The sequence below is a fragment of the Lithobates pipiens genome, unplaced genomic scaffold (assembly GCF_037356315.1).
Source record: "Lithobates pipiens isolate NorthernLeopardFrog02 unplaced genomic scaffold, aLitPip1_a1.2 Scaffold_16, whole genome shotgun sequence".
NCBI classification, from domain to species: Eukaryota; Metazoa; Chordata; class Amphibia; order Anura; family Ranidae; genus Lithobates; species Lithobates pipiens.
In genome coordinates this window covers 432,596,107-432,618,960 of record NW_027507748.1, presented here as the reverse complement: position 1 = coordinate 432,618,960, position 22,854 = coordinate 432,596,107, and the positions used below count along the sequence as shown (strand labels likewise).

The 22,854-nt window shown below is 40.0% G+C and overlaps 1 protein-coding gene across 2 annotated transcripts in view; it reads left to right on the top strand.

Annotated features, from left to right (window-relative positions):
• The window catches only part of SLC5A7 (solute carrier family 5 member 7), an 80,736-nt gene that overhangs the window by 1,837 nt on the left and 56,045 nt on the right, over positions 1-22,854 (top strand). For both annotated transcript variants that reach the window (XM_077482625.1, XM_077482624.1), the window contains exons 2-4: positions 2-258; positions 2,597-2,710; positions 15,782-15,937. In XM_077482625.1, the coding sequence (XP_077338751.1) occupies positions 81-258; positions 2,597-2,710; positions 15,782-15,937 (448 nt within the window). In that variant the 5' untranslated portion in view covers positions 2-80. The remainder of the gene's footprint in view (position 1; positions 259-2,596; positions 2,711-15,781; positions 15,938-22,854) is intronic.

Genomic DNA, 22,854 nt, shown 5'->3' with positions numbered 1-22,854 from the left:
GTTCTACATATATGGAGGACGAATATACTGCACCTTCTCAGAGTTATTAATGAAATAGCCAGACAAGGCTCTGGAAGAAGATGGCTTTCCACGTGGAGGGGCTAATTGCTATAATCTTGTTTTATTTGGCTATTCTGTTTGTTGGTATATGGGCTGCCTGGAGAACTAAGAACTCTCGTGGGGATGGAGATCCTAGAGAAGGAATTTTTGTGGGTGGCAGAGACATTGGATTGCTAGTTGGTGCTTTTACTATGACTGGTAAGGATGCATTCCTTGGCTTAAACTTGTTACATGCTCTGTACATTACTTACTGTTAGGTATGGCATTTACAAAATTTGGCTCTTAGAAATACACATTTTTATGTCTGATTATTAAAGACACAATTTACTAAAGCACCTTTTTTTTATTTACTTTTTTGCTCAATGAAGACATCAATTAAATACATATAAAAAAAATAGAAATACTTTATTAATTGATTGGTTTGTTAAAGAGAACACTGGAGTGCTGTGCTAGTGTAAAAACTAAATGGCTTCCTAAAGTGGAGTGTGTGACAAGATGACTACTGAGTAAAAACATATTTTAATATACCAAACAGATGATCTAAAACAGGAAAAAAATATATGTATATAATATATATATATATATATATATATATATATATATATATATATATATATATATATATATATATATATATTATATACTGGTTTTGTGTGTGTATGATTGTCTGTCACTGTATGCGTTTGCCTGTGTGTGTCAGTGTCTTGCACTATAAATCCTTGTGTGTGCCTTTGAAGTGATTTACTAAGAAAAATCTGGTGCAGCTCTGCATAGAAACCAATCAGCTCCCAGGTTTTATTGTCAAAGCTTAATTAACCACTTAAGGAGTGGAAGGATTTGCCCCCTTAATGACCAGGCCATTTTTTGCAATACAGCACTGCGTTGCATTAACTGACAATTGCGCTGTCGTGCAACGTTGTACCCACACAAAATTTACATCCTTTTTTTCCCACAAATAGAGCTTTCTTTTGGAGGTACTTGAACACCCCTGCAGTTTTCATTGTTTGCGCTATAAACAATTGCTTTAACTGACAATTGCGCTGTCGTGCAACGTTGTACCCAAACAAAATTGACATCCTTTTTTTCCCACAAACAGAGCTTTCTTTTGGAGGTACTTGAACACCCCTGCAGTTTTCATTGTTTTTGCTATAAACAAACAAAGAGTGGCAATTTTGAAAAAAAATATATATTTTTTTACTTTTTGCTATAATACATATGAAAAAAAAATATTAAAAAAAGTATTCATCGGTTTAGGCAGACATATATTTTTCTACATATTTTTGGTAAAACAAAATTGCAATAGGTGTATATTGATTGGTTTGCGCAAAAGTTATCGTGTCTACAATCTATGGGATAGATTTAGGGACTTTTATTTTTTTATTGTTTTTACTAGTAATTTTCCGGTGATCTGCAACATTGTGGCGGACAAATCTGACCCCAAATTACACTTTGGGGACCAGTGACATTAATACATTGATCAGTGCTATAAAAATTCACTGATCAATTTAAAATTGACACTTGCAGAGAAGGGGTTAACACTAGGGGCGATCAAGGGGTTAACTGTGTTCCCTAGGTGTGTTCTAACTGTAGGGGGGAAGGGCTGCCTGGGACATGACAGAGATCACGGTTCCTAATCACTGGGAACAGTAGATCTCTGTCATGTCTCCTGTCAGAATGGGGATCCGCCTTGTTTACAAAGGCAGATCCCCATTCTGCCTCTGTACTAGGGAATCGCGGGCATGCTTTAGCAGTGTGCAGCGGGCATCGAAGCACCACCACTGTGCCTGCGTGAGCCGACGTACAATAAAAGCGGTTCGCTCAGGAGAGCCAACCTGCCGCAGTACAATTGCGGCAGCTGGTCTCTAAGTGGTTAAACAAGCTAAAGTAAGAAGCTGATTGGCTACCATACACAGCTGCACCAGATTCTGAGGGCTTCAGTTTCAGTAAATTTCCCAATTTGTGTTTTAGTACATCACTAAACTTGTAGGTTACTGTGCTTATGTGTGTCTCCAAGGATTGATGTGAATCTTTGTGTGTTTTGCTGTGTTATTATGTGGTGTTGTGTGTATGTTTGCATTTACAGGCATTTTAAATATCTTTTGTCAATTTTCGTTGGTAAATTAATTTAATATCCTCAGAATAATTGCTCAAGTGACAACAGTGACATAAGTAAAAATAAGCTAACTGTGACTGTGTTTGTTGTGCCAGTGTTAAGTCTGGCTTAAGTTTTAATAGCTAGTTACATAGTTACAGTGTAAGTAATCTATTAAAATATATTACATACCTGTTGCTTTTAAGTTAGTGATGTTAAAGTATTGCTCTTTTTAGAAATGTATGACTATATTCAATGATCAACTATATGTTATCATGTTGCATAAATATTAATCCAAAATATTCAAATAAGAAAAGATTTCCTTTAAAAAAAAAAAAAGGTTGTAATTGTCTGTTACTAACTATGCTATCACATTTCAGATGAGTGCATAATTGTGTTTAATGATATTTGATTCAAATTGTTATATCTAATCTCTTTCATTAGCAACATGGGTTGGTGGAGGCTATATCAATGGAACAGCAGAAGCCGTATATGTGACAGGCTATGGGCTGGCATGGGCTCAAGCACCAATTGGCTATGCCCTCAGCCTCATTGTAGGTAAGTCACAATCAAATTACATGTATTGATATTTGTTTCAGTCAAAACTTGCAGTGGTTATCCTCAAATTAGATAAAAGCTCAGGAATACAAATTCCAGGGAGATGGGAAGGTTAATGCATGGATAATTTAATAAGGAGACATATCTTATCTATGTTCCACTAAGACATTGCATTATATAATCTCTTTAAAAATCTAAGGCGGTGTCCCGCAGTATTTCAGCTCTGGTATGTTATATGTAAGATAATGCAGTGCCATTCTATTAGAAGCTTAATGTTTAATAAACAATTATTTAAGATGGACTTTGACAATTGGCTTGTCTTAACTGAAAAGCAAGAGACATAAATGCACCCACAATACAAGTGTTAAACTATGTCATAGAGAATGGGCACACTGCAGTATGATGAAGCATGCGGCACTGTATGTAAAGATAATGCTGCTTAGGCATATAGCAATACTATCCTGTAGACTCCACCCATTTCTTACTGTCCTTAATAAATCATTACTATTCCAATTAAGCCAGAATATGCTCCATTATTTGATGTAAAAAAAAAACTTGTATGCCGTCATTCCACTGCATTAAATACTCTTCAAAAGCTTGCAGAGAAAGAAGAAATTTCCAAATGTTACTTGAAATACAGGGAGTCTAATGACTCCTCTAAGCAGCTCAAGCATGCTCTTCCTCTTTAGTTCTTGTGCTAGATTTACACCTTTGCAGTCAAATCTGAAAAATCCCTATTATACTGTATGTTTGTTATGTGTTCCCATTCATACAGCGGACCTAAAAAAAATGAAAAACTGATTTTTTTTTACCTTTCTAGTTGTTTTTTTGGAACAGGTTTATACATAGCACTCTAGAGACCACTGTTATTGTTTAGACTAACTTGCAATGTACAATTAGAGGATATATTTTATGGACAGATTTGTTTAAACATGCATTAACATAAAATGCACCATTCAAGCCTTAACATCTTTAACCTTTTGCTAGGACAGACAGTATGCACATATAATGTACAAATGATCATGAATGTGAATGAGCTGAACTACCCTGGGTTCAGTTCAATCAGGTTTGGCGAACTTCAAAAAGGTTTGGATGTTGAGCCCAAACACAATTGAAATCAGCTGGAACCAAACTGTCAATTTAAAAATGGCAATTTGTATTGGCTTAATAGGCGTGTGTGTCGAAAAATAGCATGGGGGGGGGGGGGGGGGTGGCACTGCCTGGGGAACATGTACCATTGCGAAAAAAAAAGAAAAAAAATTCCCAATTTGCCATGAGCAGTGATTTGGGATTTTTTAAATGCTTAAAGTGAAACATTAAAAATTCTCAATTCTTTTAGATGATATTCCTGGGGAGTGCCCTAGTCCTGCATGTGAAGGGTTGATGTGATGTGCAGAAAGTGCTGCAGCAGCAATGACATTTACAAAGAAAAAACGTGTTTAATTTGTTTGGCAAATTACATTTCATCACCAACTCCATTTTGTAAAAAAAAAAAAAAAAAAATCACCACCCAGACTCATTCACTGGTCTGCCATGTATTTTGGGAGGGGATATGTGTGCTGTTTTTTTCTTTGTAAATGTAATTTCTGCTTTCCTACAGTAAGAAAACCTTTTGAGATGGGTATAAATTTTAAGGGGGTACTTCATGCAAAAAAAATGAGTGAGGTCCTAAAAATGCCAGATCCTGGCTGCCCCCAGTGTGTAAGGGGCTTTAGAACTATGCCAGCCCACAAACCCTCATGCTTCCAACATCGGGGAGGGGGGTGCCATATTGATGAAAAAAAGGCCTCTTCCACACAACCTTGGTCAGTGGTTGTAACGGAGTCTGCTTACTAGGGGCTTATCAGAATCTGGAAGCCCCCTTTACACTCCTACTCATTCACAAAATAAAAATCACTCTACAAATAAAGAAACCCAAATGTTTGGAAAGCCTTCTATTTAAAAAAAAAACCTAAAAAAGTCCCGTGTAAGTCCATCATCAATCATGTTGCCCACTACCCTCCGTCTTACTGAGAAAAAAAAATGAGGACTCATATGACTGATCTCAACAGCACCACTAGTCAAATGACTTCTCCCCAAGCTGTCATCCTCTATATAAGGGAAGGGGCGGGGATAGTGGTGGATATCGCCATGGGCATTTTTAGGCTATGATGTAGCCCCCTCCAATACCCGCTCATTTGCAAATGTGGTCGGGAATTCTCAGTCATGTGAGTGAATGGGCTGGGTGACGTCAGTGATTGGTAAAGATGCGGCAGGTGCAAGAACCTTCTGGTTCCTTAGCAACCATTTATAGACAGAAACTGTCATGTTCATTCATGCCGAACATCATAAACATTACTTATGTTCCAAACAAACACTGAGCTCATTCCTAAATATGAACGAACATCTGCAAGCACAGTACAGACAGGGTTAATTACGGTAGACATAACTCCCCAGCGACCTCCTTAGCATTACTAGGAGTGAAAGGCCTAGGTAGGAGTTTTCATCCAGTGAAAAGGTAAGCAGCATTTTTAAAATATCTTTAGATTATGCTATGTGAATAGGAATATGTAAGAAATAATAATGTAGGTCTTTTCCCAATTTTGAAGTCATGTAGAGGTGCTTGCACACACCTGCAGCAGCTTTCCAAACAATCATTATCACAGGCAGACCTCTCAGCTCCAAAACTTGCCCCTCCTGCACATTTCTATTGGCCAGAATGGCTGCCCATTATAGTGATGGGGCAGAAGGGATGTAGGGGACTTGTCAGCTTAGAAATGTTGGAGCTTTGACTGTTATGCCCCATATACACTATCAGTTTTTCTGCTGTTTTTTTCCTTCAGGTTTACTGAAACCATGTAGTGCAAGGGCCTGCCTGATTGCATACAAATTGAAACTCCTAAGGTTTGACCTCATATTATATGGTTTTGGTAAATCTGAAGGAAAAACTGATAGCGTGTATGGGGCTTTACAACTGGCAGGGATTTGGATGTAACACAACAATTTTAGAGGCTGCTGCAAGTAGGTTTCTAGATTTCGTGCCAATAGCAGTTTTTTTTATCTTCTTTTAATGGCAGAGTCTAAACCTTTTGTTAGTTGGTATACAACTGGATTATCATCTGTAATAAAGTGCTAAACCATGATATATGAAACCTTTCTGTTCAGCTTATTTCATACCCTTCAATTGTATTGTTATATCCAAAAAGAATATGTTGAATTTATAGATAACAGTAAATAACACAAACATATTGTATGATAAATCACCTAATAGCTTGTAGAAATAGTGTTAACCATTCATCTTTATTATGAAATGTGAGTTCTACCACACTGAAATTACCAAATTAACAGCAAGCAGCCTAATCATTGGTGTGTGAGATTGTAAAGGGTTTGCAAATTACATAATTTCCTATCTTTACTAAAAAAATGTACTTCTAAACCAGAGTAGGATTATCCACAAGGCAACAAGTTACATGTTTCAAGCACCACAATAAACCAGGAAATAGCACAATTGGTCAAAGCTATGTACCTGCCTTGACTTTACAAATTAGGATGCAATTACAGGCCATGCTAGTGCAGGCAATGCAAATGGGGTGGGCTCTCTTTGTCTATTGCAATCCCTATCATTGTCGATCCAAGGGGTAGTGGGAGCAAAACGGCTAACTTTCAGCCCACTTCTGCCGTAATCTATCCCTGTTATAAAGTCTGAGGCAGGAGGAGTCGTCTGTCCTCATGTTGCACAGCTTAATTGGCATAAAAAAAAATCAAATAAAGCCTTGCAAGCAAGTAAAATGTCTACTTCCCTATATTAAGTGGGGAGCAAGGAACACACTCCCAATATAAATGTGCAAAACATAATAACTTAAAGTATTGCTGCACTATATATTTCTACAAGTACCATATCTCTTATTGTGTAGATCAGAGCAAGTTAATTTAGTTAGAATTTTTCTTATAGTAGTCCAAATAAACACATTCAGTGCTTAAGTGCAATCAAGTGAAAGTTTAAATGAAACTCAAAAATAAAGATGTGGCTTGCTGAATCTTCACAAATCCTCAGTCGTGCTTTATATTAATTCACCACAGTGCCACATTAAGTATGCGCTTACCTCATACAGTGTGACCTCACATTTAAGTTTGGTCAAAAACAGCTTTTTAGTCACTCTGGACTAACAAATTGTGTTTTCCTCCTTCCCGTCCTGTCAGTTTTTCTCCACCATTGCTCAATATTTATGAAAAGAAAAGGAGCTCCAAATAGTGCTTAAATCTTTTAAAACAGGTAACGTTTATTAAAATGATGTTATCAAACTCACATTTATAAAGTGCTCTAATGCCCCAACTTTATACAACATGTAAAAGTGTAGAGTACACGTCACTGCAACATATTTGTGCTGATCCAAGGGAATACAAAGGGTCTCATCAGAACATCTGCCGCTCCCCTACACGTTACATCACAGGGTCACGTGACTCATCAGGGGCATGCCTATTGTTAGACAAGACGCTCTCTTCTTTTATCCTATTCTCGCTCCGCCAATTTGATCTTTAGACCGTGTTGTGGCAATGTATTAATACTACAGCCTGCTTCTCACATAGAGCAGACCCACCCCACACCCGGGACTAATGAGGTCAATGAACCCAATTTCAATCTGTTGGTGTATGTGGAAATGAATGAAGATGTTGCCCCGTTGTTGTTGCAGTGCAGTAGGTTAACATAATATGTTAAAATGTTTCATCATTCCAATATGGTATAGCAAAAAACATACAATATAATACTAATTAAAATTATTATATCACGATACTTAAACATTTTTAGTTTAAAATAAACCCCCTACTGATCATTTAACCGGGTTATTAATAATTACTCAGAAAACAGACTAAATCAAATTCCTTATTTAAGCCCTTTGGCGCTATAGCAGATAATTCATAGATCCACCATGATTCCCTTTTACTTATCTCCCTAACCCCATTTTATCCCCAATGTTTTTTTAGGGCTACCCCAAAATTGTAGCCCACTATAGTCTAGATTATGAACTTTCTTTAACTGTAGGGAAAGATTATGTTTTTCATAATCTATACCTACATTATAGATGTGCCTTTTTATTCAGTCTTTTAAATGTCCTTTTGTTCTACCTATGTAGATGAGATCGCATGGGCATTTTAGGGCGTAAACCAAACCTTTAGTGTCACATGATATAAAATCCCTTATAACATATGTTCTTTGATTAATGGGGTTAATTAAATTCCTTTCTTTTTTTTGGGACCTTTGTGCAGCAATGACACCTACCACATCCATAAAAAACCTTTCTTATCCCAAAACATATGTTTGCCATTCGTGGACAGATGTACTATATTCTTAACAATCATGACGCTAAGGTTAGGTGCTTTTTTGTAAATGTAAATAGGTATGTTTGGAAGGGAGGAACCTATATGAGTGTCTTGTTTTTAAATTTTCTCTATGGCCTTGTGTTGGATATTATAATCCATCACAACAGTGTACTCCATTTTTTCATTCTCAGGTGTTTCTTTATCTTCTATTCATTTCTCTCTAACCTTAGCCCTTTCTTTGTATAGGAAATCTTTATCATACCCCTTTTCCAGAAACATATCAGTTAATTTGGCTGTCTGGTCATGGAAATCTATTTCCATAGTACAATTTCTCTTGATCCTCATGTATTGACCTCTAGTGATATTACTTAGTCAACTTCTATGATGGCAACTGATATATATGAATCAGTTTCCTTAAAGAACGTTTGTGTAATCAAAATGTTATTCTAGTTTTCTATTACTAAGTCTGAAAAGTGTATATTTTTATTGCATATTTCCCAGGTTAATGTGATATTTCTGTCATTGATATTGAGGTTCTCTAAAAAGGGATCTGAGCTCTACCATATCACCTTTCCATATGATAATTATATTGCTTATATAACGTTTATAAAGAGTAAAATTATTATTATATTTCAAAATTAGGCTCTCCTCCTCCCATTTTGCAATATACAGGTTGGCTACACTTGGTGCAAACTTTGCGCCCATCGCAACTCCTTTAATTTGTAAGTAATATGTGCCCTCATACCAAATTTTTAAACTCTTCAGGATAAACTTCCTTTGTTTTTTATTGTATTTTCCATATTTTTATGTGACTATCTTACTGCTTTAATGGCCCATTCATGGTCTATATTAGTATAAAGAGATGACACATTTGCTGCCCCCATCACCATGTCCTCAGCCTCCTCCAATTCCTGTAATAATTGGAACATATATTTAGTGTATTTTAAAAAAGCTCTTGTCTTCAATACCATTGGTTGTAGATGCAGATCTATGTATTCCCAAAATCGAGCAGAAAGGGAATCTATCCCATTAATAATAGGTCTGCCAGCTGTGTTACTTTTGTCTTTGTGTATTTTGGGGACATAATAAATGATGAGTAACCTACATACAGATGCAACTAGATATTTTTCTTCCTTTTTAATTCAGTCTTTTTTCTGCATATTTTTATACACAAACAGATTGAAATTGAGTTGATTGACCTCATTAGTCCTGGGTGTGGGTCTGCTCTATGTGAGAAGCAGGCTGTAGTATTAACGCATTGCTGCATCACAGAAAAAAAATCGAATTGGCGGAGCGGGAATAGGATAAAAGGAGAGAGCATCTTATCTAACAATAGGAATCCCCCTGATGAGTCACGTGACCCTGTGACATAACTCGTAGGGGAGGGGCAGATGTTCTGATAAGACGCGTTGTATTCCCTCGGATCGGCACAAATTTGTTACAGAGTCCTGGACTCTACACTTTTACATGCATATCATCATTTTAATAAACGTTACTGGTTTTAAAAGATTTAAGCACTATTTGGAGCTCCTTCTCTTTTCATAAATATCGAGCAATGGTGGAGAAAAACTGACAGGGCAGAAAGGAGGAAAACACAATTTGTTAGTCCAGGGTGACTAAAAAGCTGTTTTTGACCAAACTCAAATGTGAGGTCACACTTCATGAGGTGAGCGCATACCTAATAGGGGAGCACTGTGGTGAATTAATATATCGCACAATTGAGGTCTTTGTGAAGATTTAGCAAGCCACATCTTTGTTTTTAAGTTTCAATTAAATTTTCACTTGATTGCACTGAAGCACTGGATGTGTTTAATTGGACTACTATAAGAAGTATTCTAATTAAATTAACTATTATTGGCACATGTTTTATTTTATCTACATGATAAGAGATATGTTATTTGTATAAATATATTATATAGGTTTATGTTTAATAGCGCAGAAATACTTTAATTTATTGGCATAACAAATGTTTTGTTAATCATTTTAGTACTACTTCAATCAACACTGTGTTCTATAACTGAACTATTGCTGTAGAAAAATACCATGAGAAAAATAAGTGGAGGAAGTTGTAAGGGCACAAATGCTCACAGATGAACTGCAGAGTGAAGTAACTAGGATTTATTTTACTCTTTGCAGATAAGAGTGGTGATCACCAAAACTACAGTGTACTGAATGGTCTCCATGAATTACTATACTATAAGAGGTTTTTGCATTTTATAATACTTAACAGCAGTGAGGGTGGAGTTTAGGATTTGGTATATTATGGGGCATGGGTCTAGATTAGATAGTGTAATAACCATTCTAACTGATGTATTTGGCAACAGCAGTCACTGGTCCTAGTTGCAAAAAGTATTGGCCAATGGTCAACTCACCATCACCAAGATGGGATCTGTCTTTAGATGGTTTTCATGATCATTGTCAAGGCCATTGTCAAACTGATCATCATGGACTATGAAAGGATATTGAAGTGGAAATATAAAGGGGTCCTGTTCACAAACATTTACAGGGCATAAACTTTGTGAGGGATCTACTAGTTTTTTTTAGCTGCTTTCAGCTCTTTGTGTTCCATTTTTACATCCATCAACCACTGTAAGAATACACATTGAATGAGACCATATTCTATCCTATAGGCTATTAAAGCAAACAGATATATAGACAGTTGAAATGTTCTGCCAGTCTTGTGATATACACTGATTTGCATATTGCACAGACAGAAAGGTGACAGCTAGTTCCTAATTCCATTTCACCCTACTTTTTCACCTGTCAGCTCCCTAAATGGTCTTTGAATCAGCATCATCACCCCTATCCAGTTAGCATGGTGATGACCTAGTATACAACAAAGCTAACCCGGGAAACAGTAAAGCAGATCCTAAAATCTGTAATGCTAACCCTAGAAGTAACAGTGACCTTACTGACTGACTGAGGTTGTGTGTCACATGAACATATTTAACCCCTAACGTCTGGTACGCACTAGTAGTTTTTTTTCATTCGACTCAGCGGGCTGAACTCAATGACCATGACCTTTGACAGTAACGCTGGCCTAGATCAACTTTTGCACAGACTTTTTTGTTTACATTTACTCTTCCAGCAAGGAAAAAAAATCTATGTATCTTTTTCTCCATTCAAGAGGATAAAGGATACAGGGCAGGTAGTACAATTACTGATAGCCAATTATAGTCTATAACAGCGATCATGCGATAGAGAGTCAGTCCTCCTGGCACCTGAATACTAGTATGAGAGCCAGGACTGTTAGTGACAGCTGAAACTCTATGCTGGAAGCTCAATATGCAGCGCACTCCCAGCGCAAACACCGGGATGCACATACAGTATGCTGCCCCACAGCAGAAGACCCGTTTAAGTGAGGTTGCAGTACGTGTATGTGCCCATCAGCAAGGGGTAAAGCCATCTCCAGCATTTTCTTATATATTGAATAGAGGGAGGAGGTGTTACGGTTAGGTGTTTTTTTGTGTCTTTCTCCCTGTTGGAGACATGTCTCTTCACATCGTGTCTGGATAGGAAGTAAGGTGGAGTCTCTCCAACAGAGACACTGACAAAAACAGAAAATTGCATCAAATACTTACCATAATTTTCCTTTTCTGGTAGCAATCCATGGCAGCATGCATGTGGTAGTAGCCCTGCCTACTTCTGCCATCCAAATGGAAGCATACATGTGGTAGGCCAATAACTAGCTACCAGCGGGGAAAGCTTAAGCATATCCTATTTTATAAGAAAGTGAGTAAGTTATCGCTTTCCCACCAAGGTAAGCTGTAGTGAGCATTACTGAGCCCATCAGTAATGCTGAAGGAATGCACCAGAAAAGGACCTGTTTGCCTGCCCTGCCTATTGTGTCGGTTGACATCTTTGCGTAAGGTACTCATAATGTTCAAATGCTGCTGGTCGAATGTGCAGCAATTATTTCCGGTGGCTGCAGCCCAGTAGTATAGTGGATTCTTTGAACTGACATTAGGAATCGCAAAGGCAATCATGCACTGGTGCCTTCTACCTTTTTGGTTTCTAAGTAACTAGGTATAGCTGTTCTGGCTACCTAAACAACCACTCCTGTTACAAGTGCACTAATACCGCTACAATCACCTCAAGCCCCTTTCAAGAGAAAGTGAGGATAGAAGCCAAGGTGGAAGCCTTGCAGATCTGAAAAACAATCATCTGCAGCCAAAACTCAGGAAGCAATCATACATTTAGTGAAGTGTGTACTGTAAGGAAGGGATGGAACCTTAACCTTAAACCATGAGGTTTGATTATGGTCTGCTGAGTTAACTTGACACGGTGGAACTAAAAAATGAAGCAACAGTACAGGGTCCACCTTAAAAAACAAGAAGAAAGTAGAGGCTTAGAGATAGACTCTCCACTCCAACCACAACCAACCATTTAGAAATAAAAACTTGGAAAAAACTGTACTCTTTCCCATTCTGGTCAAATCTAAAACAAAAAATCTGGGCTTTAAAATATTTGATGTAGGATTTTAATAGAAAACATGGCAGAGGTGTACCTACAGGGGTCGCAGGGGTCAAATTGTGACCTGGCCCCAGAGTGCAGGGGGGCCATGTGGCTCCCCTGTACACCTGGATAGCAGGAGCAGTGGGGGTAGCTGCATATATAGGAACCGATCTCTCTATTTTTCTCCTGACGCTAAGTAGTGAAATCAAAGCAATTGTTAGGGACTTTATATGAGATAAAGACCGTGGAGGTCATATATCTCCATCCCTATCTAATGTGAGTAACATGGAAGGGGAAGGACAGTGGAAACATATGGGACTTTATATGAAGCATGCAGTCTCAGGGACAACTAGCTATCAATAGTATAATTGCTTATATAAATACAATAGGACCATAATTTTCACTATACTATCAATAAACATAGTAAAGTAACCCCTGGATAGGATCTTAAATACACCTATGCATGTATAAAGTACACAGTCTCGTGGGACAACCAACTATCAATTGTAAAAATGTAGATCTGTTTATTAGGATGCAAAAGGGCCATGATTAGTAAAATAAAAACATAATATAATTAATAGTGGTAGTATAATCCACAATTTCATCTATATACACATAAATATTAATTGTTTACATATCAAAACGGTATTTACAATAATGGAAATTACCTCTAGACTTTCTAGTCTGCCATGTGTATTAGGAAAGAGACCCTAGATATTGTCTCATAATGACAATAAGGATGAGGAATTTGTGATAGGTTAATGAGCGTGGTAAGACCTTCATAGCAAGAGAATGAAAAGTGAGTGGTTAAAAATCAGTAATTACAATAGCATGTAGGATGCCTGTCCACCTTGGGTGGGGTTGGGGTTTGGGTCACTTCTCTCTACATGCTTCCTCAGTTCCCGTGCCAGACATTACCGGTGGGCCCTTGATATCTTACCATGCCTCATATACACAGCAAACCTGTTTGTAAGTACTATTATGGGACTGGTCCTATCCCAATACGTATATAATTTCTTCTATTATATGTCAACTATTGGACAATTATCTATTTAGTTTCAGATTATTATAACGTGCTTTCTGCTGATGAGTGATAATACCAAACCACGAAACTCATCGAGCTATTTGAAGCCGTGTCTGGGTTTACATACTATATTTTATACTCCTATGTTTTCTACATTTTATACCTAATTTGTGGTATAGGATCGAGATACCATATCTAGGGTCTCTTTCCTAATACACATGGCAGACTAGAAAGTCCAGAGGTCATTTCCATTATTGTAAATACTGTTTTGATATGTAAACAATTAATATGTATGTGTATATAGATGAAATTATGGGTTATACTACCACTATTAATTATTGATTTTATCTTACTAATCATGGTCCTATTGCATCTTAATAAACATATCTACATTTTTACTATTGATAGCTGGTTGTCCCCGAGACTTTTTATTTTATACATGCATAGGTGTATTTAAGATCCTATCTAGGGGTTACTTTACCACGTTCATTTATTGATCTTATCTTGCCGATTACGGTCCTATTGTATTTATATAAGCAATTATACTATTGATAGCTGGTTGTCCCTGAGACTGCATGCTTCATATAAAGTTCCATCTGTTCCCACTGTCCTTCCCCTTCCATGTTACTCCCTACTGATACCAGTGGCTGAACTACCAGGATGACAAAGGTCCCACTTGTGGCTGAGCCCTCGCGTTCCACCACAGGGCTCAGAGAGAAGGGCCCTAGTCGGGGCCCCTTCATGGTTTCTTGAACCAGGGCCCTGAAGGTTCTGGTTCCACCCCTAGGCCATGAGCATAGAAGATATGTGAGATAGGTGCATGCTTCAGGACTGTTCTAATCATTGTGGCTTTTACAGCCCAGTGATCACTGCTCACAAAGAGGTATGCAGGATGGAAGTTCAGAATTTTTAGTTTCAGATCAGTGTCCAATAAGCAGTTAAGTCAGCTTTAACACTACAGCTCTGAAAGCAGCAATTAGCAATGGAAGCTCCCTTATTTCTTTCCTCACATGTTTATTTTACATAGAATTTCCAATTAATCTGTTCACCTCAAATTGTTTGCTAAACAAATGAAAAAACTCCAGAACTTTTTACTAGTTTCTGTTATATGATTTTGCAAATAAGTCATTTTTCTTCTTCACTGATGTGCACTGATGAGGCTGCACTGATGGGCACTGATGAGGAAGCACTGATGGGCAGCACTGATGGGCACTGATAGGCAGCACTGATGGGGCTGCACTGATCATCAGGACATTGATCTGTATCTGTATACATGTCCCCTGTCACACTTGCCGGTTACCAGTTCTCCTTTCCTTGCTCTGTGACAGTGTGTGAGAAAAGTACTGCTGATAAATGGCAAGTCTGTTTACATTGTGATCAGCTGTGATTGGACACACTGCAATCTGTGATAAACTGTGTCCAAGCAATCACCGAGAATGCCACATGCATGCCCCGGGGCACCTATGGATGACCTCCCTGAACAACAGAGCCATGCTGTAGCCATGTTTCAGAAGTGGCTAGTAAACCTTTTCCTGACAAAGTATAACAAATAAAATAAATAGCACTTTTGCTTGCACACGTTTGGATAATGGAAGTCAGCTTCACTTCACTTTCAGCTTTGCTACAAACTCCCTTGCAAAGTGAAGCTGCCTTGAAAATTGAACAGCCTATTTGTCTTCACTAAATCTACTCCATAGACATTATCAAAGATGTCCAACAAGCTGTCCCACCTAATTTTGTAATAATGGACAATCTAGCTGTATGTGGTTAAAAAGATTGACTGAAATAGTTAAATCATACATTTTCAGGCGTGAAAACTATATTTCATGGCGTTTGAGAACATATTGTTGTATCATCTGGCTGAGATGTTACAATCAAGGAGGGAATAGCAGTCAATAGCAAGTCTTGCCTAGTTGAACCAAATACTTAAAAAGAGATTTGTTATAGGTTAGTGATGATCAGAATTTTCAGATATTTGGAGACCAGACTGTTTTAGGAGGAAACAAATAATTATCAATTTCTCACTAGTCTACAGTACAATAGAAATGTTTATACTATTTCCCCGGAATCAAGGAAAACGCAGAAGACGGGTGGTTAATGAAGGACTCCAATCTAACCATAGTTTAATTTCTATTGGGTAATTTAAGGAACATCTGTTAGCAAACTTGATGCACTTTCTGAGGAAGGTGATAAGATGTAAATTAACTGATCTGGTTCATTTACAAGACTTTATTATTAAGGCAAAATCTTGTTAGTTTTGTTTCCAAAATGACTAAGCTATTGTATTTCTTTAGGTGGTCTGTTCTTTGCAAAGCCTATGCGGTCCAAAGGATATGTGACCATGCTGGATCCTTTCCAGCAGATATATGGAAAACGAATGGGAGGTTTGCTTTTCATACCTGCACTGATGGGAGAGATGTTCTGGGCTGCTGCCATACTCTCTGCTTTAGGTAAGAATAATACACAGATTCTACACATCTCCTACAAATGCTTAATATGGTAGGCATTTTTACTAAATTTGTTGATTTTACTGTATGCTAGATTTAAATCATTAAAATTAAAACTGTGTTTTAAGGCTACATGCACACTAAACGTTTGGACCCTGTGCATCAAATCCCAATGTTTTCTTGCATCCGGGAGACACCGATGCAGTGTCCAACCCCACTGCCGGCATCCTGTCAAAGTCTATGACAGGCTGAAGTATGCTACGCTGGGCACTCTATCAAGTGATACTCATGTTAAGGGCCATACCCATTTAGGGATGCCTGGAATGTAGAATATCGGCATTTCAGGCATACATCCCTGAACACATATGGCCCTTAACAAGAGTACCGCTTTGTACAGCATCAAGTCGCAGCATATTTAAGCCTGTAATAGACTTTGAAAGGCTGGACTCCCCGACACAATGGATTTGATGCACAGGAGCTAAATACCCAGCGTACATGTCACCTTAAAAAGCTTAGCATTTAAACAATCAGATTCGGATGAACAAGTTTGAAGTTGAAGTATACCCTAGTAAAGTGTAAACAGTTCTTTGACTTTAAATAGCGTCAATGAGTGAAATGGCAATAAGTAACGTGAATAACCCTTATGAAAAGTACAACGTATGAATAACTACCCTGTCTAAGCCCTTGTACACACGGTCGGACATTCCGACAACCAAATCCATCGGATTTTGTCCAACGGATTTTGTCCGAAGCTGGTGTTGCATACACACGGTCGGACAAAGTTGTCATAAAATCCGATCGTTCAGAACGTGATGACATTATTTCGTTATGACGGGACTACGTTCAGGCTAGTAGCCAATAGCTTTGGTCTAGCAATTTCATCTGAGCATGCGTGGCACTTTGCCCGATCTACAAACGATCGGACAAAGTCCGATCAGATCATGTTTTTGGAAAATTTTACTTATTTCTAAAACTTTGTCGGTCGGATATTCCAGTGGAAACAGTCCGATGGAGCCCACACACGGTCGGATTATCCGACAACATAGTCCGATCTGACATTTTCTGACGGAATGTCCGACCGTGTGTACAAGGGCTTAGAGTGCACGCTAAGGAAAATTGTGGTACTTCTTTAACATAAAGTAAACAGGAAAAGGGTTAAGGGCATTCCTTGGTTCTGTCTCTTCAGCCGGCTAAGACATTGGAGCTCTTTGAAGCAGTCTCAAAGGTGATAGAAATAATATGTGGCTGTCTGTGTAGATCCCAGTGGCTCAGTCTCTGATGACAGCAGCAAATAGTGACAATCACAGATAATGGCCGCAAGGGCTTCTCCCCAATCCAAGCAACACAGCAACAATGGTGGTCCCTCCGAAGAGATGTCCTCTCGGTTGCCCGTGGCGACACCTGCAACTGGCACTGCAGCGGTGATATCCTTGCAGCCACTCTGTCTCCTGTCTCACAGGTCACAGCGTTTGGCGCCGTTCTTTCTCTCTCTGGCAGTAATGGCTCCGCTTTCTCTTTCTCTCTCTCTCTCTCTCTCTCTCTCTCTCTCTCTCTCTTTCCCTTCAAAATCAGCTCAGCGCCCTCAGTACTTCCTGAAGCTCCCCCTTTTCCCAGTGTCCTCTGTGTCTTCCCTAATGTTCAGGAAGGAAAGGTCAGCATCTACCTATCTCCATCTTGTGGCCAAAATGAGAAACTGCATAACAAGCAGTCTCACATTATAATCTATGCATGTCCTGAATGGACCAATGACAGAATGCCTGTTACACACCCTCCTCCCCCCAAGGAACCTTTGGTCCCCAAATGAGGAACAGAGACCATTAACATATAATATCTGCAACCTGTTACATACTTTCAAAATACATTGGGAAGGAAACACAGGTTAGTACATGTATGCAATCAAGCAATTGGCATGCATGTATCAACCTGGCAAGGGAACCTCCCACCATTTGTCATAAGAGGTGAGGTTGTTCCAGTATCCACCTCTCTAGAAGGAAGAAGAGTGGCAGTTTCTGATTGTGTAGACTGTCACAGCCAGTCCATGCCCATTTCTTCATCCTCACTGTCCTCTTCATCTGTGTTCAGTGGCACAGACTGAGACCTGGTTATTGGACATGATCCCTGAGAGGTATTTTGAGTAGGCTGTGGATCTAGTTGTTGAGGCACATGAATTGCTTCTGATAGGGCAGTAGGTTATTACGGTGCCAGGTCTTTAGTGAGCCCATACTTCCTTCTGGGTGGATCTGGTATACTGGTAGTCCTGGCAGCTGCTTACAGATAATATAAGGCTTTGACTTCCAGCGATTAGTCAGCTTGTGTTTCCCAGGGACACCTAAGTTCCTCAGTGACACTGTCCTCAGGCTGCAGATCATGTACCCTCGCTTTCAAGGGGTGCAATGGATAAAAAACTCACGGATCGGATCGTTCCTCGGATCAGAGTCACGGCGTCAGGGCTGGCTTAGCCCTTCCTTCTCCGGGCTGGCTGCTCAGCTGTCGGCTAATTGCCAGCTCTCATCTCTCTCCATAGTCACCCAGCTGTTCCAGATCCTACTCGTCTGACCTGCCTACTTAAAGCTGTCCAGCTCACTTCTTCTCTGCCTTCTCCTTGTTCACATCACAAGAAACCATCTCCTGCGGTTCTGTTTAAAGACTGGCTTGCTGACATCCCTTTTGGCTCCTTACCCTGCTTGCTGTTGCTCCACTTGGATCCCTGACTTCTAGCCTGGCTGATTACCCGATCTGGTTATTGAACTCTGGACTGGCTGACTACTCAATCCGGTTACTGAACTCTGGCTATGCTTTGACTACGCTTACTCTATTTACCTTTTTATTTTTTTATTAATAAACAAGTGTGATTTAATTGTACTTCTGTCTCGGTCTGGTTCATGGTTTCTGACACGCGGATTGGATCATTCTTCAGATCAGCAAATAAGAATTGAATTTGCAAAAACCTGTGAAAATTCCACCACCATATAGTCCCCACTGTAATATCCACAATCTCCCCACTGTAATATCCACAATCTCCCCCACTGTAATATCCACAATCTCCCCCACTGTAATATCCACGTCATTTCCCCCACTGTAATATCCACGTTAGCTCCCCCATTGTAATGTCCACATCATCTCCCCCACTGTAATGGACATCTCCCCCACTGAAATATTGGCTGAGTATGGCTGAGCATGGCTGGGTATGGCTGGGTATTACCGAGTATTGCAGAGTATGGCTGGGTATGGTAGAGTATGGCTGGGTATGGTAGAGTATGGCTGGGTATGGTAGAGTATGGCTGGGTATGGCAGAGTATTGGCTGGGTATGGCAGAGTATTGGCTGGGTATGGCAGAGTATTGGCTGGGTATGGCAGAGTATTGGCTGGGTATGGCAGAGTATTGGCAGGGTATTGCAGAGTATTGCATAGTATTGGCAAGGTATTGGATAGTATTGGTAGGGTATTGCAGAGTATTGGCAGGGTATGCCAGAGTATTAGCAGGCTATTGTAGAGTATTGGCAGGGTATTGGCAGAGTATGGCAGGGTATTGGCAGAGTATGGAGGGATGGCTGAGCATGGATGGATGTGACTGCAATTGTCACAGAGCAGTGCTGTTGCCACTACAGATCCAGCCCACAGGGCTGCTTTCATCCGATCTCTCCCTTCTAATGTACAGATCAGTACACAGAGGGGAGAGAGGAACCTGCGTCATGAAATGACGCCGGTTTGTTTACAAGTGATCGCTCTGTCATTTGTACCAAGATGGCCGCTGCTCCGGAGCTAGGCCAAAGCCGCGGGGTGTGCCGATCCGAGCAGGTTGACCCGTTCGGGTCGCGGATCGGTGACGTTCCATTGCACCCCTACTTTCAAGTCAAAATTTAATTTGTTTCGCTGCCCTCATGCATCTGAGGCAGCCTGAGCTTTCTCATATGCTGCTTTTAGACTCTTTGTCAAGTGGTTAACATATCCTCTGTGGGACATCATCGAAGTATGGTCCAGGGATGTGCCGAATGATAAGTCAACTGGCAGTCGTGCTTCTCTCCCAAACATCAGCCTGTAAAGTGAGTAGTCTGTGGTATAATTTTCGGTGCTAATGTAGGCATGTACGATGGCTGCAATATGCCTACTCCAATGCTGCTTTTGCTCTGAAGTAAGAGCCTCAAGCATATCTAAGAGGGTGCAATTAAACCTTTCTGAGGGTCCCAAAACATCTAAAAGTCTCTTAATAAATCTACTCTCAAAGTCTCTCCCCTGGTCATTGTGAATACATTGAGGTAGGCCGTAATGGACAAAGAACTTCTCTACCAGAATTTTGGCCACCGTAGATGCTTGCTGGTCTTTAGTTGGGAATGCCTGGGAATACCGGGTGAAGTGGTCGGTTACCATCAGGACAGTTCCCTGCCCACTCAAGTCATGCTTCAGACACAGAAAGTCAATGCACATCAATTCTATTGGTCCTTGCCTTTTAAGATGGTCCATTGGAGCAGCTTTGTGGGGTAAAGTCTTCCAGCTATATACACCATATGCAGGAGTGGCAGTATTCTTCAAATTTAGCCTGCATACCGGGCCAATAGAAATGCTCATGCACCAGTTTGAACGTTCTTTCAGGCCCTAAGTGACCATGGTTGTCATGTAAGGCAGTCAGTATAGTCTCTCTATGCTTTCTTGGCAGGAACAACTATCACTTATCTTCAGGATAATCCGAGGGGCCCCTTCAGTAGACCACCTCGTTGTGCAACTGCAGTTAAGCTCATTCCTTGTGTACTAGTCATGCTTCTTTTGGAAAGTCTGTTAGCAGTAGATCTGGGCGTTGGCCCTCCGGGGCCTTCAGTGTTAACTTACGGAAGGGATCTTCCCTTTGGCCCTTTCTTAAGTCCCTGTCTAAAAGCTTAGGTATGCCGTTGTCCCTGGCTTGGGACAGATCACAGAAGTATTTGGGGACACCTGCCACTGAGACTCTGATGGGTTCGGCCCCAGTTTTTCCTCTTGCCTGATGTTCCACACTAATCCATACCAGACCCTTATCCGAGCACGCAACATGCAGGCCGCAGAAAAAGAGGGGGGATGAGAGAGTGCCCCCCTCCTGAACCATACCAGGCCACATGCCCTCAACATTGGGAGGGTGCTTTGGGGTAGTGGCCCCCCAAAGCACCTTGTCCCCAGGTTGATGGGGAGAAGGGCCTCATCCCCACAACCCTTGCCCGGTGGTTGTGGGGGTCTGCGGGTGGGGGGCTTATTGGAATCTGGAAGCCCCCTTTAACAAGGGGACCCCCAGATCCTGGCCCATCCTGTGTTGAAATGGTAACGGGGTCCGTCGGAGTGCGAGAAGAAGAAAACTGCATGGGACAGTTTTATTTTTAATTTTTTTAATAAATGAATTGTCCCAAGGTGTGTATTGTGTTTTTTTTTACCATTTTCACATATTTTTTGTGAAATGGTAGGGGTACATTTGTACCCATTGTCATTTCACACAGGGGGGCTGGGATCTGGGGGCGCCTTGTTAAAGGGGGCTTCCAGATTATGATAAGCCCCCGCCCACAGACCCCCACAACCATCGGGCAAGTATTGCTGGGATGAAGCCCTTCTCCCCATCAACTTGGGGACAAGGTTCTTTTGGGGGCGATACCCCAAAGCACCCTTCCAATGTTGAGGGCATGTGGCCTGGTACAGTTCAGGAGGGGGGCTGCTCTCTCGCCCCCCTCTCTTTTCCTGTGGCCTGCCAGGATGCGTGCTCGTAAAAGGGTCTGGTATGGATTTTTTTTAAATTTTGGTTCAGGGTTCCCCTGTGGGGGAATCCAATGCCATTTTTATCAATGAACTTTTATGTGTATATCCGGGACTGACAATTCATTATAGCCATGAGTACTTTTAAATTACTTTTTTCCTTTAGAAATGTCCTTTTGCTCTCAGACCGTTGTAAACATGGGAAACATACAACACTTTACAGGCATACTATAGACCCCCTCCAGGTACAGAATTTAAAGGAATATTACACTTTTATTGTTTCACTTTAAGCATTATTAAAATCACTGCTCCTGAAAAAACTTCAGTTTTTAAAACTTTTTTCTGCATTGATACATGTCACCTGGGGCAGGACCCAGGTCCCCAAACACTTTTTATGACAATACCATGCATATAAGCCTTTAAAATTAGCACTTTTTATTTCTCCCATAGACTTTTAAAGGGTGTTCCGTGGCTTTCGAAATTTGCCGCGAACATCCCAAATTGTTTGCTATTCAGAAAACAGGCAAACAGCCGATGTTACGTTTGACTCAAACGTACCCTCCCTACTTGCAGTAATGCACTGAACTATACTGTGTTAAACGAAAGATAACTCACTGAAATATACAGTGTTAAACTTGCAGTAACGCACTGAACTATACTAAGGTATACGAAAGGGAACGTACTAAAATATACAACGTTAAACTTGCAGTAATGCACTGAACTGTACTGTGTTAAATGGAAGGTAATGCACTGCAATATACGGCATTAAACGTGAAGTAACATACTGAAATATACTGCACAGAAATGTACTGCTTTAAACAGCATGTAATGCACTAAACTATACGCCCTGGTGCATGTAATGCACTGAACTTCTCTGCGTTAAATGGAAAATAAGGCACTGAAATATATGAAGTTAATCTTGCAGTAACGCACTGAAATATCCAATGTTAAGCGCGCAATAATGCACAGAAATGTAAAATGTTAAATGGTACGTAATATATGGCGTTAAACTTGCAGTAACACACTCAAATATACTTCTTTAAAAAAATGGAAGACAACACACTGAAATACACTGCATTAAGCATGCACTAACACACATAAATGTACGGCATTAAACGGCGCAGAATGAACTGAAATATACGGCGTTAAACAGAAGATAATGCACTGAAATATACGGAATTAAACTTGCAGTAACGCACTGAAATATACTGCAT